Source organism: Embiotoca jacksoni, unplaced genomic scaffold (genome assembly GCF_022577435.1).
Source record: "Embiotoca jacksoni isolate LCO1_2020_lvr unplaced genomic scaffold, fEmbJac1.0.p SCAF_53, whole genome shotgun sequence".
NCBI classification, from domain to species: domain Eukaryota; kingdom Metazoa; phylum Chordata; class Actinopteri; family Embiotocidae; genus Embiotoca; species Embiotoca jacksoni.
The window spans coordinates 407,349-424,759 of NW_027185407.1; the positions used below are offsets into that span (position 1 = coordinate 407,349).

Here is a 17,411-nt window from a genome sequence, read left to right on the forward strand (position 1 = left end):
GTTGTTACAACCCATCAGACTGTCAGTCACTCTCACAGCAATAAACAGCAAGTGAAACCTTTGGATGTGTTTGTATTCATGAAACAAAATGGGTGTTAAATTATCATCAGCTCTCATCCATGAAAAAATGAAAAACAAACAGTTTAGTTGAAATAAGAACGGAAATCGTGATATTTTTCTTGTACTAAAAATCACGAAAACATCCTGTAGTTGTACAAAGTATGTGCAGTTATGGATAACCTGGAGTCGTATTTCTTGTCAGATGTTCAAAAGAAGTCCAATTTCCTTTCCTTACCAGTGATAGAAAGCCTGACAGAGTCACTCGATTGGGAGATGAATTCACGCCTCGGTCCCCTCTTCTGATACTGACACTGGTACAGTCCTTCGACATCAAAGTCCACTTCAGAAAGGTTGAAGGTAGCAGAGTTGCTTCTTGAAGTTTGATTCTTTGTGGATGAATCCGACGTCTTCGTCAGGATGAAGGTTCCACCTAAAACCTGAGTTGAGATGGAACAAGTGATTCCGACGTTCTGACCCCAGGTGACCTCACCGGCAGGATTCATGGAGATGGTGGGCTTCCCGAAGGTCACTGAAAAAGCAGCATGATGTCAGAAGGTTCAATGTGTTGCAGGTATACTGAGTTACACTTGTTTGAACTTTTATTACTTTGTTAGCTTTCTGTTATTTCACACCGATGAAGGAAACAGGATGTTTTTCTTACCACTAACGACGAGTGGAACAGAGTCACTGAGGGATGATCTGAACGTTTGACTTGAAATGCTTTTCTCGTACTGACACCGGTACGATCCGTCATCATCAAAGTCCACGTTACGGATCCTGAAGGTAGCAGAGGTGGAACTTGATCTTTCAGTCTTTCTGAATGAGCCTGACGTCTTGGTGAGAACGAATGTTCCACCTGAGAACTGAGTTGAGATGGAACAGGTGATGCTGACGTCTTGACCCCAGGTAACCTCACCGGCTGGATTCATGGAGATGGTGGGCTTTGGGAGGTTCGCTGAAACAGATCACGTAACAAAGAAGTTGAATGACAGTCTGCAGATTGGCAGCTCCAATCAGAGCTGTATAAGCTTTCTTCTTCAAAGCTAAATGAGCATGTGGCAAAGAAAACAACCTCAGCAACAATTTAGGGCAGAATTTTGGATGCATTGAAGATAGAAAAATCTCCCACCTCATTTATCCAAACCTGGTTTTAATCAGACTAAATGTAAAGATACATTCTTAACATTAACATGAAACACTATGCAGATGACACTCCTCTTTCTTTGGGCTTTGCTATTTTCTCCAGCTCCTTATCTTTTTGAATTTACAGTTTTTATAGTGACAATAAAAACATATCTATAAGAAGCAGCTGTTGACTGATGACAACACTGTTTGTAAGTTTGTTAAGAGCTGCTGGTTTCACTGGTCGATGTTTTTCAGAAATTGTCTTCTTCTTGAACAGAGGTATTAAAATGAAACATGTTTTTAAAAACAAACACTCTTCCTGTATCGGCCCAGTTTTTGAAACTGTCTTATGTTTACCCGACTTCAGACAAAATTGTGCTGACTTCATAATTGTCTTACAAGCACAACTTCACTTTTAAAGACAGAAGAGATTTTTTTGAGGTTGTTACAACCCATCAGACTGTCAGTCACTCTCACAGCAATAAACAGCAAGTGAAACCTTTGGATGTGTTTGTATTCATGAAACAAAATGGGTGTTAAATTATCATCAGCTCTCATCCAAGAAAATATGAAAAACAAACAGTTTAGTTGAAATAAGAATGGAAATCATGATATTTTTCTTGTACTAAATATCACGAAAACATCCTGTAGTTGTACAAAGTATGTGCAGTTATGGAGAATCTGGATTTGTATTTCTTGTCAGATGTTCAAAAGAAGTCCAATTTCCTTTTCTTACCAGTGATAGAGAGCCTGACAGAGTCACTCGATTGGGAGATGAATTCACGCCTCGGTCCCCTCTTCTGATACTGACACTGGTACAGTCCTTCGACATCAAAGTCCACTTCAGAAAGGTTGAAGGTAGCAGAGTTGCTTCTTGAAGTTTGATTCTTTGTGGATGAATCCGACGTCTTCGTCAGGATGAAGGTTCCACCTAAAACCTGAGTTGAGATGGAACAAGTGATTCCGACGTTCTGACCCCAGGTGACCTCACCGGCAGGATTCATGGAGATGGTGGGCTTCCCGAAGGTCACTGAAAAAGCAGCGTGATGTTAGAAGGTTCAATGTGTTGCAGGTATACTGAGTTACACTTGTTTGAAATGTTATTACTTTGTTAGCTTTATATTATTTCACACCGATGAAGGAAACAGGATGTTTTTCTTACCACTAACGACGAGTGGAACAGAGTCACTGAGGGATGATCTGAATGTTTGACTTGAAATGCTTTTCTCGTACTGACACCGGTACGATCCGTCATCATCAAAGTCCACGTTACGGATCCTGAAGGTAGCAGAGGTGGAACTTGATCTTTCAGTCTTTCTGAATGAGCCTGACGTCTTGGTGAGAACGAATGTTCCACCTGAGAACTGAGTTGAGATGGAACAGGTGATGCTGACGTCTTGACCCCAGGTAACCTCACCGGCTGGATTCATGGAGATGGTGGGCTTTGGGAGGTTCGCTGAAACAGATCACGTAACAAAGAAGTTGAATGACAGTCTGCAGATTGGCAGCTCCAATCAGAGCTGTATAAGCTTTCTTCTTCAAAGCTAAATGAGCATGTGGCAAAGAAAACAACCCCAGCAACAATTTAGCGCAGAATTTTGGATGCATTGAAGATAGAATATCTCCCACCTCGTTTATCCAAACCTGGTTTTAATCAGACTAAATGTAAAGATACATTCTTAACATTAACATGAAACACTATGCAGATGACACTCCTCTTTCTTTGGGCTTTGCTATTTTGTCCAGCTCCTTATCTTTTTGAATTTACAGTTTTTATAGTGACAATAAAAACATATCTACAAGAAGCAACTGCTGACTGATGACAACACTGTTTGCAAGTTTGTTAAGAGCTGCTGGTTTCACTGGTTGATCTTTATCAGAAATTGTCTTCTTCTTGAACAGAGGTATTAAAATGAAACATGTTTTTAAAAACAAATACTCTTTGGAAACTGTCTTATGTTTACCCGACTTCAGACAAAATTGTGCTGACTTCATAATTGTCTTACAAGCAAAACTTCACTTTTAAAGACAGAAGAGATTTTTGGGAGGTTGTGACAACCCATCAGACTGTCAGTCACTCTCACAGCAATAAACAGCAAGTGAAACCTTTGGATGTGTTTGTATTCATGAAACAAAATGGGTGTTAAATTATCATCAGCTCTCATCCATGAAAAAATGAAAAACAAACAGTTTAGTTGAAATAAGAACGGAAATCGTGATATTTTTCTTGTACTAAATATCACGAAAACATCCTGTAGTTGTACAAAGTATGTGCAGTTATGGATAATCTGGAGTCGTATTTCTTGTCAGATGTTCAAAAGAAGTCCAATTTCCTTTCCTTACCAGTGATAGAAAGCCTGACAGAGTCACTCGATTGGGAGATGAATTCACGCCTCGGTCCCCTCTTCTGATACTGACACTGGTACAGTCCTTCGACATCAAAGTCCACTTCAGAAAGGTTGAAGGTAGCAGAGTTGCTTCTTGAAGTTTGATTCTTTGTGGATGAATCCGACGTCTTCGTCAGGATGAAGGTTCCACCTAAAACCTGAGTTGAGATGGAACAAGTGATTCCGACGTTCTGACCCCAGGTGACCTCACCGGCAGGATTCATGGAGATGGTGGGCTTCCCGAAGGTCACTGAAAAAGCAGCGTGATGTCAGAAGGTTCAATGTGTTGCAGGTATACTGAGTTACACTTGTTTGAAATGTTATTACTTTGTTAGCTTTCTATTATTTCACACCGATGAAGGAAACAGGATGTTTTTCTTACCACTAACGACGAGTGGAACAGAGTCACTGAGGGATGATCTGAACGTTTGACTTGAAATGCTTTTCTCGTACTGACACCGGTACGATCCGTCATCATCAAAGTCCACGTTACGGATCCTGAAGGTAGCAGAGGTGGAACTTGATCTTTCAGTCTTTCTGAATGAGCCTGACGTCTTGGTGAGAACGAACGTTCCTCCTGAGAACTGAGTTGAGATGGAACAGGTGATGCTGACGTCTTGACCCCAGGTAACCTCACCGGCTGGATTCATGGAGATGGTGGGCTTTGGGAGGTTCACTGAAACAGATCACGTAACAAAGAAGCTGAATGACAGTCTGCAGATTGGCAGCTCCAATCAGAGCTGTATAAGCTTTCTTCTTCAAAGCTAAATGAACATGTGGCAAAGAAAACAACCCCAGCAACAATTTAGGGCAGAATTTTGGATGCATTGAAGATAGAAAAATCTCCCACCTCATTTATCCAAAACTGGTTTTAATCAGACTAAATGTAAAGATACATTCTTAACATAAACATGAAACACTATGCAGATGACACTCCTCTTTCTTTGGGCTTTGCTATTTTCTCCAACTCCTTATCTTTTTGAATTTCAGTTTTTATAGTGACAATAAAAACATATCTACAAGAAGCAGCTGCTGACTGATGACAACACTGTTTGTAAGTTTGTTAAGAGCTGCTGGTTTCACTGGTTGATCTTTATCAGAAATTGTCTTCTTCTTGAACAGAGGTATTAAAATGAAACATGTTTTTAAAAACAAATACTCTTTGGAAACTGTCTTATGTTTACCCGACTTCAGACAAATTTGTGCTGACTTCATAATTGTCTTACAAGCACAACTTCACTTTTAAAGACAGAAGAGATTTTTGGGAGGTTGTTACAACCCATCAGACTGTCAGTCACTCTCACAGCAATAAACAGCAAGTGAAACCTTTGGATGTGTTTGTATTCATGAAACAAAATGGGTGTTAAATTATCATCAGCTCTCATCCATGAAAAAATGAAAAACAAACAGTTTAGTTGAAATAAGAACGGAAATCGTGATATTTTTCTTGTACTAAAAATCACGAAAACATCCTGTAGTTGTACAAAGTATGTGCAGTTATGGATAACCTGGAGTCGTATTTCTTGTCAGATGTTCAAAAGAAGTCCAATTTCCTTTCCTTACCAGTGATAGAAAGCCTGACAGAGTCACTCGATTGGGAGATGAATTCACGCCTCGGTCCCCTCTTCTGATACTGACACTGGTACAGTCCTTCGACATCAAAGTCCACTTCAGAAAGGTTGAAGGTAGCAGAGTTGCTTCTTGAAGTTTGATTCTTTGTGGATGAATCCGACGTCTTCGTCAGGATGAAGGTTCCACCTAAAACCTGAGTTGAGATGGAACAAGTGATTCCGACGTTCTGACCCCAGGTGACCTCACCGGCAGGATTCATGGAGATGGTGGGCTTCCCGAAGGTCACTGAAAAAGCAGCATGATGTCAGAAGGTTCAATGTGTTGCAGGTATACTGAGTTACACTTGTTTGAACTTTTATTACTTTGTTAGCTTTCTGTTATTTCACACCGATGAAGGAAACAGGATGTTTTTCTTACCACTAACGACGAGTGGAACAGAGTCACTGAGGGATGATCTGAACGTTTGACTTGAAATGCTTTTCTCGTACTGACACCGGTACGATCCGTCATCATCAAAGTCCACGTTACGGATCCTGAAGGTAGCAGAGGTGGAACTTGATCTTTCAGTCTTTCTGAATGAGCCTGATGTCTTGGTGAGAACGAACGTTCCTCCTGAGAACTGAGTTGAGATGGAACAGGTGATGCTGACGACCTGACCCCAGGTAACCTCACCGGCTGGATTCATGGAGATGGTGGGCTTTGGGAGGTTCACTGAAACAGATCACGTAACAAAGAAGCTGAATGACAGTCTGCAGATTGGCAGCTCCAATCAGAGCTGTATAAGCTTTCTTCTTCAAAGCTAAATGAACATGTGGCAAAGAAAACAACCCCAGCAACAATTTAGGGCAGAATTTTGGATGCATTGAAGATAGAAAAATCTCCCACCTCATTTATCCAAAACTGGTTTTAATCAGACTAAATGTAAAGATACATTCTTAACATAAACATGAAACACTATGCAGATGACACTCCTCTTTCTTTGGGCTTTGCTATTTTCTCCAACTCCTTATCTTTTTGAATTTCAGTTTTTATAGTGACAATAAAAACATATCTACAAGAAGCAGCTGCTGACTGATGACAACACTGTTTGTAAGTTTGTTAAGAGCTGCTGGTTTCACTGGTTGATCTTTATCAGAAATTGTCTTCTTCTTGAACAGAGGTATTAAAATGAAACATGTTTTTAAAAACAAATACTCTTTGGAAACTGTCTTATGTTTACCCGACTTCAGACAAATTTGTGCTGACTTCATAATTGTCTTACAAGCACAACTTCACTTTTAAAGACAGAAGAGATTTTTGGGAGGTTGTTACAACCCATCAGACTGTCAGTCACTCTCACAGCAATAAACAGCAAGTGAAACCTTTGGATGTGTTTGTATTCATGAAACAAAATGGGTGTTAAATTATCATCAGCTCTCATCCATGAAAAAATGAAAAACAAACAGTTTAGTTGAAATAAGAACGGAAATCGTGATATTTTTCTTGTACTAAAAATCACGAAAACATCCTGTAGTTGTACAAAGTATGTGCAGTTATGGATAACCTGGAGTCGTATTTCTTGTCAGATGTTCAAAAGAAGTCCAATTTCCTTTCCTTACCAGTGATAGAAAGCCTGACAGAGTCACTCGATTGGGAGATGAATTCACGCCTCGGTCCCCTCTTCTGATACTGACACTGGTACAGTCCTTCGACATCAAAGTCCACTTCAGAAAGGTTGAAGGTAGCAGAGTTGCTTCTTGAAGTTTGATTCTTTGTGGATGAATCCGACGTCTTCGTCAGGATGAAGGTTCCACCTAAAACCTGAGTTGAGATGGAACAAGTGATTCCGACGTTCTGACCCCAGGTGACCTCACCGGCAGGATTCATGGAGATGGTGGGCTTCCCGAAGGTCACTGAAAAAGCAGCATGATGTCAGAAGGTTCAATGTGTTGCAGGTATACTGAGTTACACTTGTTTGAACTTTTATTACTTTGTTAGCTTTCTGTTATTTCACACCGATGAAGGAAACAGGATGTTTTTCTTACCACTAACGACGAGTGGAACAGAGTCACTGAGGGATGATCTGAACGTTTGACTTGAAATGCTTTTCTCGTACTGACACCGGTACGATCCGTCATCATCAAAGTCCACGTTACGGATCCTGAAGGTAGCAGAGGTGGAACTTGATCTTTCAGTCTTTCTGAATGAGCCTGATGTCTTGGTGAGAACGAACGTTCCTCCTGAGAACTGAGTTGAGATGGAACAGGTGATGCTGACGACCTGACCCCAGGTAACCTCACCGGCTGGATTCATGGAGATGGTGGGCTTTGGGAGGTTCACTGAAACAGATCACGTAACAAAGAAGCTGAATGACAGTCTGCAGATTGGCAGCTCCAATCAGAGCTGTATAAGCTTTCTTCTTCAAAGCTAAATGAACATGTGGCAAAGAAAACAACCTCAGCAACAATTTAGGGCAGAATTTTGGATGCATTGAAGATAGAAAAATCTCCCACCTCATTTATCCAAAACTGGTTTTAATCAGACTAAATGTAAAGATACATTCTTAACATAAACATGAAACACTATGCAGATGACACTCCTCTTTCTTTGGGCTTTGCTATTTTCTCCAACTCCTTATCTTTTTGAATTTCAGTTTTTATAGTGACAATAAAAACATATCTACAAGAAGCAGCTGCTGACTGATGACAACACTGTTTGTAAGTTTGTTAAGAGCTGCTGGTTTCACTGGTTGATCTTTATCAGAAATTGTCTTCTTCTTGAACAGAGGTATTAAAATGAAACATGTTTTTAAAAACAAATACTCTTTGGAAACTGTCTTATGTTTACCCGACTTCAGACAAATTTGTGCTGACTTCATAATTGTCTTACAAGCAAAACTTCACTTTTAAAGACAGAAGAGATTTTTGGGAGGTTGTTACAACCCATCAGACTGTCAGTCACTCTCACAGCAATAAACAGCAAGTGAAACCTTTGGATGTGTTTGTATTCATGAAACAAAATGGGTGTTAAATTATCATCAGCTCTCATCCATGAAAAAATGAAAAACAAACAGTTTAGTTGAAATAAGAACGGAAATCGTGATATTTTTCTTGTACTAAAAATCACGAAAACATCCTGTAGTTGTACAAAGTATGTGCAGTTATGGATAACCTGGAGTCGTATTTCTTGTCAGATGTTCAAAAGAAGTCCAATTTCCTTTCCTTACCAGTGATAGAAAGCCTGACAGAGTCACTCGATTGGGAGATGAATTCACGCCTCGGTCCCCTCTTCTGATACTGACACTGGTACAGTCCTTCGACATCAAAGTCCACTTCAGAAAGGTTGAAGGTAGCAGAGTTGCTTCTTGAAGTTTGATTCTTTGTGGATGAATCCGACGTCTTCGTCAGGATGAAGGTTCCACCTAAAACCTGAGTTGAGATGGAACAAGTGATTCCGACGTTCTGACCCCAGGTGACCTCACCGGCAGGATTCATGGAGATGGTGGGCTTCCCGAAGGTCACTGAAAAAGCAGCATGATGTCAGAAGGTTCAATGTGTTGCAGGTATACTGAGTTACACTTGTTTGAACTTTTATTACTTTGTTAGCTTTCTGTTATTTCACACCGATGAAGGAAACAGGATGTTTTTCTTACCACTAACGACGAGTGGAACAGAGTCACTGAGGGATGATCTGAACGTTTGACTTGAAATGCTTTTCTCGTACTGACACCGGTACGATCCGTCATCATCAAAGTCCACGTTACGGATCCTGAAGGTAGCAGAGGTGGAACTTGATCTTTCAGTCTTTCTGAATGAGCCTGATGTCTTGGTGAGAACGAACGTTCCTCCTGAGAACTGAGTTGAGATGGAACAGGTGATGCTGACGACCTGACCCCAGGTAACCTCACCGGCTGGATTCATGGAGATGGTGGGCTTTGGGAGGTTCACTGAAACAGATCACGTAACAAAGAAGTTGAATGACAGTCTGCAGATTGGCAGCTCCAATCAGAGCTGTATAAGCTTTCTTCTTCAAAGCTAAATGAGCATGTGGCAAAGAAAACAACCCCAGCAACAATTTAGGGCAGAATTTTGGATGCATTGAAGATAGAAAAATCTCCCCCCTCGCTTATCCAAACCTGGTTTTAATCAGACTAAATGTAAAGATACATTCTTAACATGAACATGAAACACTATGCAGATGACACTCCTCTTTCTTTGGGCTTTGCTATTTTCTCCAACTCCTTATCTTTTTGAATTTACAGTTTTTATAGTGACAATAAAAACATATCTACAAGAAGCAGCTGCTGACTGATGACAACACTGTTTGTAAGTTTGTTAAGAGCTGCTGGTTTCACTGGTCGATGTTTTTCAGAAATTGTCTTCTTCTTGAACAGAGGTATTAAAATGAAACATGTTTTTAAAAACAAACACTCTTCCTGTATCAGCCCAGTTTTGGAAACTGTCTTATGTTTACCCGACTTCAGACAAAATTGTGCTGACTTCATAATTGTCTTACAAGCACAACTTCACTTTTAAAGACAGAAGAGATTTTTGGGAGGTTGTTACAACCCATCAGACTGTCAGTCACTTTTACAGCAATAAACAGCAAGTGAAACCTTTGGATGTGTTTGTATTCATGAAACAAAATGGGTGTTAAATTATCTTCAGCTCTCATCCATGAAAAAATGAAAAACAAACAGTTTAGTTGAGATAAGAACGGAAAACATGATATTTTTCTTGTACTAAATATCACGAAAACATCCTGTAGTTGTACAAAGTATGTGCAGTTATGGAGAATCTGGATTCGTATTTCTTGTCAGATGTTCAAAAGAAGTCCAATTTCCTTTTCTTACCAGTGATATCTCTATCAGTCACTCGATGGGGAGCTAAATACTGAGTTACACTTGTTTTAACTTTTGTTACTTTGTTAGCTTTATATTATTTCAAACCGATGAAGGAAACAGGATGTTTTTCTTACCACTAACGACGAGTGGAACAGAGTCACTGAGGGATGATCTGAACGTTTGACTTGAAATGCTTTTCTCGTACTGACACCGGTACGATCCGTCACCATCAAAGTTCACGTTACGGATCCTGAAGGTAGCAGAGGTGGAACTTGATCTTTCAGTCTTTCTGAATGAGCCTGACGTCTTGGTGAGAACAAACGTTCCACCTGAGAACTGAGTTGAGATGGAACAGGTGATGCTGACGTCCTGACCCCAGGTAACCTCACCGGCTGGATTCATGGAGATGGTGGGCTTTGGGAGGTTCACTGAAACACATCACACAACAAAGAAGTTGAATGACAGTCTGCAGATTGACAGCTCCAATCAGAGCTGTATAAGCTTTCTTCTTCAAAGCTAAATGAGCATGTGGCAAAGAAAACAACCTCAGCAACAATTTAGGGCAGAATTTTGGATGCATTGAAGATAGAAAAATCTCCCACCTCGTTTATCCAAACCTGGTTTTAATCAGACTAAATGTAAAGATACATTCTTAACATTAACATGAAACACTATGCAGATGACACTCCTCTTTCTTTGGGCTTTGCTATTTTGTCCAGCTCCTTATCTTTTTGAATTTACAGTTTTTATAGTGACAATAAAAACATATCTACAAGAATCAGCTGCTGACTGATGACAACACTGTTTGTAAGTTTGTTAAGAGCTGCTGGTTTCACTGGTCGATCTTTTTCAGAAATTGTCTTCTTCTTGAACAGAGGTATTAAAATGAAACATGTTTTTAGAAACAAGCACTCTTCCTGTATCGGCCCAGTTTTGGAAACTGTCTTATGTTTACCTGACTTCAGACAAAATTGTGCTGACTTCATAATTGTCTTACAAGCACAACTTCACTTTTAAAGACAGAAGAGATTTTGGGAGGTTGTGACAACCCATCAGACTGTCAGTCACTTTTACAGCAATAAACAGCAAGTGAAACCTTTGGGTGTGTTTGTATTCATGAAACAAAATGGGTGTTAAATTATCATCAGCTCTCATCCATGAAAAAATGAAAAACAAACAGTTTAGTTGAGATAAGAACGGAAAACATGATATTTTTCTAGTACTAAATATCACGAAAACATCCTGTAGTTGTACAAAGTATGTGCAGTTATGGAGAATCTGGATTCGTATTTCTTGTCAGATGTTCAAAAGAAGTCCAATTTCCTTTTCTTACCAGTGATAGAGAGCCTGACAGAGTCACTCGATGGGGAGATGAATTCACGCCTCGGTCCCCTCTTCTGATACTGACACTGGTACAGTCCTTCGACATCAAAGTCCACTTCAGAAAGGTTGAAGGTAGCAGAGTTGCTTCTTGAAGTTTGATTCTTTGTGGATGAATCCGACGTCTTCGTCAGGATGAAGGTTCCACCTAAAACCTGAGTTGAGATGGAACAAGTGATTCCGACGTTCTGACCCCAGGTGACCTCACCGGCAGGATTCATGGAGATGGTGGGCTTCCCGAAGGTCACTGAAAAAGCAGCGTGATGTTAGAAGGTTCAATGTGTTGCAGGTATACTGAGTTACACTTGTTTGAAATGTTATTACTTTGTTAGCTTTCTATTATTTCACACCGATGAAGGAAACAGGATGTTTTTCTTACCACTAACGATGAGTGGAACAGAGTCACTGAGGGATGATCTGAACGTTTGACTTGAAATACTTTTCTCGAACTGACACCGGTACGATCCGTCATCATCAAAGTTCACGATACGGATCCTGAAGGTAGCAGAGGTGGAACTTGATCTTTCAGTCTTTCTGAATGAGCCTGACGTCTTGGTGAGAACGAACGTTCCTCCTGAGAACTGAGTTGAGATGGAACAGGTGATGCTGACGACCTGACCCCAGGTAACCTCACCGGCTGGATTCATGGAGATGGTGGGCTTTGGGAGGTTCACTGAAACACATCATGAAACAAAGAAGTAGAATGACAGTCTGCAGATTGGCAGCTCCAATCAGAGCTGTATAAGCTTTCTTCTTCAAAGCTAAATGAGCATGTGGCAAAGAAAACAACCCCAGCAACAATTTAGGGCAGAATTTTGGATGCATTGAAGATAGAAAAATCTCCCCCCTCGCTTATCCAAACCTGGTTTTAATCAGACTAAATGTAAAGATACATTCTTAACATTAACATGAAACACTATGCAGATGACACTCCTCTTTCTTTGGGCTTTGCTATTTTCTCCAACTCCTTATCTTTTTGAATTTACAGTTTTTATAGTGACAATAAAAACATATCTATAAGAAGCAGCTGTTGACTGATGACAACACTGTTTGTAAGTTTGTTAAGAGCTGCTGGTTTCACTGGTCGATCTTTTTCAGAAATTGTCTTCTTCTTGAACAGAGGTATTAAAATGAAACATGTTTTTAAAAACAAACACTCTTCCTGTATCGGCCCAGTTTTGGAAACTGTCTTATGTTTACCCGACTTCAGACAAAATTGTGCTGACTTCATAATTGTCTTACAAGCACAACTTCACTTTTAAAGACAGAAGAGATTTTTGGGAGGTTGTTACAACCCATCAGACTGTCAGTCACTCTTACAGCAATAAACAGCAAGTGAAACCTTTGGATGTGTTTGTATTCATGAAACAAAATGGGTGTTAAATTATCATCAGCTCTCATCCAAGTAAAAATTAAAAACAAACAGTTTAGTTGAAATAAGAACGGAAATCATGATATTTTTCTCTTTGTACTAAATATCACGAAAACATCCTGTAGTTGTACAAAGTATGTGCAGTTATGGAGAATCTGGAGTCGTATTTCTTGTCAGATGTTCAAAAGAAGTCCAATTTCCTTTTCTTACCGGTGATATCTCTATCAGTCACTCGATGGGGAGCTAAATACTGAGTTACACTTGTTTTAACTTTTATTACTTTGTTAGCTTTATATTATTTCACACCGATGAAGGAAACAGGATGTTTTTCTTACCACTAACGACGAGTGGAACAGAGTCACTGAGGGATGATCTGAACGTTTGATTATAAATACTTTTCTCGTACTGACACCGGTACGATCCGCCATCATCAAAGTTCACGTTACGGATCCTGAAGGTAGCAGAGGTGGAACTTGATGTTTCATTTTTTCTGAATGAGCCTGACGTCTTGGTGAGAACGAACGTTCCACCTGAGGACTGAGTTGAGATGGAACAGGTGATGCTGACGTCTTGACCCCAGGTAACCTCACCGGCTGGATTCATGGAGATGGTGGGCTTTGGGAGGTTTACTGAAACACATGCACAAACTGAGGCTGAAACTGTATTCACAGATTTAGCCCAACTAGAGTGGCATCTGCTGAACAGAATCATCAAATCAAAATAGAAGTCCATACCCTTAAACAATCACTTGCTAAACAAGTTTAGCATGTCTTTACTAATTTTAAAATGTAATTTACCGTACTTCTATTTTTAATACTTGTTATTGTGCTCTTCAATTCTGAAAGCATGCTTTACGTAGTGGTTATCAGTATTTTGTGTGCGACATCTTCAAAGCTGAGCCACATTGACAGAAATGCTAAAAATACAGATAAAAGAATATTTATTCAAAAACTTGACCTAAAAGTTTTCTCACCTGAACAGACGACACCAGCGTCCTCCCCGTGTCCACAGTCGTGTGTTCCAAATCCACGGTGCTGACACTCAGACAGAGAACTTTCACTTCCTGAACACTCGACATTATCGAGCCAGATTTGTCCACTTCCTTGACCGAAGTGAGCCGATGAATGGGCTTCTAATGCTGAACCACAGTTCAACTGTCTGCAGACCACCTTGGCATCATTTAAATCCCAGCCGTCATCACAGACCGTTCCCCAGGCACCCTTGTGGTAGATTTCAACTCTTCCAGAGCACAAAGTACTGGACAGTCTGATCTGAACACCTTGTCACAAAACACCACCAAACATTTGTTCAAGAAAAAAAAACTGTTTTCTTATTGGTCAGGACAGACATCACTTTCCTAAAATTTGGCTAAAGTTATGATGAAGATGAAACCTCCATATTTTGTATCACATTGTGTTAAACTGTTAAAACATGACAACAACAACAACACAAATAATTCCAAAAGCCCTTTGCACAATAAATCAAGCTCTTCTAAACATCTGTACTTGGCCTACTTGAGCACCATGGCCTCAGATTTGGAGGTGCTGACTCTCGCCCCTGCTGCTTCACACTCGACTGCAAACCGCCCCAGTGAATGCTGGAGGCTTGAAGAGGCCAACAGGCCCACATCATTTACAAACAGCAGAGGAGCGATCCCTAGATCCCCAAACCTGACGTCCTCCCCACCCCCTCGGCTGTGCCTAGATATCCTGTCCATGAAGGTCACGAACAGGATCGGTGACAGAGGACAGCCCTGGCGGAGGCCACGCCCACCGGAAACAGTGTACAGCAGCCCACAGTGTTCAGCCACCTCGCCCGGAATAGGGAAACCGGAGCGCCCTCCTGGAGCCAGACCTGGGAGAGGAGCTCGCCGGCGAGCGTCTGTTGACCCGGGCCTTTGCCCATGAGGCCCGGTCTGGCTCAACCCGAAAAAAACAACATGGAGCAGCCACCCTGTAGGCCCACCACCGTGTGGGATAAGCATTGGGGTCGGTGCATTGTCGGCCAGGCGGCAGACCGGGGCGGGCGAGCCAATCAACGGCGTCAAAGACTAGCTCTAGGGACGTGGAACGTCACCTCGCAAGTGGGGAAAGAGCCGGAGCTGGTGCAGGAGGTGGAGCGGTACCAGCTATGTATAGTTGGGCTCACCTCCATGCACAGCACCAGCTCTGGAACCAAGCTCCTGGAGAGCCGCTGGACTTTGTCCGACGCCAACTCCATATCCAGCCAAAGTGTTAGTGCATGAACAGAAAAACCCTTTTTAAACAAGCCTCAGCCTTTTATAAGTGACTTCCTCTATCCTTCCAGGGAAGGTTTATTTCTGGTACTTTGCGTTCTTGTAAAGTTTTTACATCCCACAAACTCCCTCAATCCTTTTCCTCATAGTTCTTTTCATAATAGTTCAACAACTGCAGTGGTTGGGCCGTCGCCATCCTACTTGGACCACCGCTTGTAAAAGCATGTCTAACTCAGGTGCTGATTTTGATCAAACCAAAAAACTTGGAGTATTCCCTCATGAAGGTTGCAGCTGCTCTGTGCTTCGTGTACTTTACGGTGCAACAAGAGCTTTTTGTTTTAACGTTTCGTTGATATTTTAATTCGGCTGTTTTTTATGTTTGTAAAGTGTATTGAGGATTTTGCACTGTAAATATAATACTACTAAATATACAGAGAAAAGTATTTTTCTTTTTAAAAACTTGACCTAAAAGTTTTCTCACCTGAACAGATGACACCAGCGTCCTCCCCGTGTCCACAGTTGTGTGTTCCAAATCCACCGTGCTGACACTCAGACAGAGAACTTTCACTTCCTGAACACTCGACATCATCGAGCCAGATTTGTCCACTTCCTTGACCGAAGTGAGCCGATGAATGGGCTTCTAATGCTGAACCACAGGAAGCCTGTCTGCAGGCCACCTTGGCATCATTTAAATCCCAGTTGTCGTCACAGACGGTTCCCCAGACTCCACTGTGGTAGATTTCAACTCTTCCAGAGCACAAAGTCGACCCGACCACTCTGATTTTATCACCTGGTCACAGAACAGAAGTTTTTTTGGGGAGTTTTTGTCATTTGGTCTGGACAGACAGACTTCCTCTTTTCTTTAAAAAAACATTTGGCGAAAGTTTGTAATGAAACCGACATACTTCCATCATGTAAACTGTTAAAATACAAGCACAATTGATCAAGCACTTGCTAAACCACTTTACTTACATTACAATGTATATAACAGTATATTGTTTTTACATTCTGCATGCTGGGCAGTGTGGTTATCAACTCTTTGTATTCTACATCTGCACAGTTCAGCCATGTTGACTGCTGAGGTGTTAAAACAACAAAGAGAAAAGTATTTTTTATCTAAAGGTTTTCTCACCTGAACAGACGACACCAGCGTCCTCCCCGTGTCCACAGTTGTGTGTTCCAAATCCACCGTGCTGACACTCAGACAGAGAAATTTCACTTCCTGAACACTCGACATTATCGAGCCAGATTTGTCCGCTTCCTTGACCGAAGTGAGCCGACGAATGGGCTTGTAATGCTGAACCACAGTTCAACTGTCTGCAGACCACCTTGGCATCATTTAAATCCCAGCCGTCGTCACAGACCGTTCCCATGACTGTCGCATAAAAGATTTCAACCCTCCCAGAGCATTGAGTCGACCCATGTCCAGTTAACTTTATCTGATCACCTTTCAGGCATGGAAGACATAACATTAAATTCAGCAATATTACACGAGAGGATGTGCTTTAACATCACTACTGGCATGACAGTGATGCGATCGCACATTGAGTGTAACACTGCAATTATACAACAAGTTACCAACTAAATCAAATATGTAATCTAAATGTATGTATTTCAATGATATATTCCCATTGAGAAGGAGGAGTGATATTTCTAGTGATGAGCAGGGTGTGATGTCATTATGATTTGAGCACGTTCCAAATGTTCACTTGACCAATCAGATCTCTGGATCGGGACTACTTGTTGTGTAATATTTTAATAGTTTACATCGATAGAAAACTACAAAAAGGACATAAATTACACACCAGAACAAACGAGTGATTCTGGTCTCGAACACAATGTAGTCATAAAATCTCAAATCCATACACACCCTAAATGTTATGGAGCTCCAAAGGGTTTAATATTGAACTAATGAATAAAGAGAAAATATATAATCACATAAATAAATTCTGGAAAATAAAAAAGACCAGTTCTCACCTGAACAGATGACACCAGCGTCCTCCCCGTGTCCACAGTTGTGTGTTCCAAATCCACGGTGCTGACACTCAGACAGAAAACTTTCACTTCCTGAACACTCGACATCATCGAGCCAGATTTGTCCGCTTCCTTGACCGAAGTAGGCCGATGTAGGTGCACTGAGTGCTGTCCCACAACCCAAACTTTTGCAAACCACATCAGCATCAAGCAAATCCCAGTCGTCATCGCAGACGGTTCCCCAGACACCGTTGTGGTTGACTTGAACCCTTCCAGCGCAACCAATGAACGTGGACCCTATTAACTGGACCTGAAAACCTGTCAGAAACCAAACATAACAAATTATATTTTAATATATTACTTTAAATGAAAAAAAAAAAAAAAAAAAAAAAAAAAAAAAAATGACACAGGAGAAAAGACTGACCTGCAGCAGGTGGAGACGAGGTCAAGAGAAAAGAGACTAAGGGAGAGGAAAACATGGCT

The 17,411-nt window shown here is 41.0% G+C and overlaps 1 protein-coding gene across 1 annotated transcript in view; it reads right to left on the reverse strand.

Moving 5' to 3' along the window:
* Positions 1–16,371, reverse strand: part of LOC138212149 (uncharacterized) — a 39,868-nt gene extending 23,497 nt beyond the window's left edge. Inside the window, exons 1-19 of the mRNA XM_069172424.1 lie at positions 16,087–16,371; positions 15,436–15,744; positions 13,692–13,997; positions 13,054–13,347; positions 11,726–12,019; positions 11,300–11,593; positions 10,101–10,394; positions 8,776–9,069; positions 8,350–8,643; positions 7,169–7,462; positions 6,743–7,036; positions 5,562–5,855; positions 5,136–5,429; positions 3,955–4,248; positions 3,529–3,822; positions 2,348–2,641; positions 1,922–2,215; positions 722–1,015; positions 296–589 (exon numbers count right to left, since the gene is read on the reverse strand). Of these exons, the coding sequence (XP_069028525.1) occupies positions 296–589; positions 722–1,015; positions 1,922–2,215; positions 2,348–2,641; positions 3,529–3,822; positions 3,955–4,248; positions 5,136–5,429; positions 5,562–5,855; positions 6,743–7,036; positions 7,169–7,462; positions 8,350–8,643; positions 8,776–9,069; positions 10,101–10,394; positions 11,300–11,593; positions 11,726–12,019; positions 13,054–13,347; positions 13,692–13,997; positions 15,436–15,744; positions 16,087–16,327 (5,560 nt within the window). The 5' untranslated portion in view covers positions 16,328–16,371. The remainder of the gene's footprint in view (positions 1–295; positions 590–721; positions 1,016–1,921; positions 2,216–2,347; positions 2,642–3,528; positions 3,823–3,954; positions 4,249–5,135; positions 5,430–5,561; positions 5,856–6,742; positions 7,037–7,168; positions 7,463–8,349; positions 8,644–8,775; positions 9,070–10,100; positions 10,395–11,299; positions 11,594–11,725; positions 12,020–13,053; positions 13,348–13,691; positions 13,998–15,435; positions 15,745–16,086) is intronic.
* Between the last annotated feature and the right edge of the window lie 1,040 nt (positions 16,372–17,411).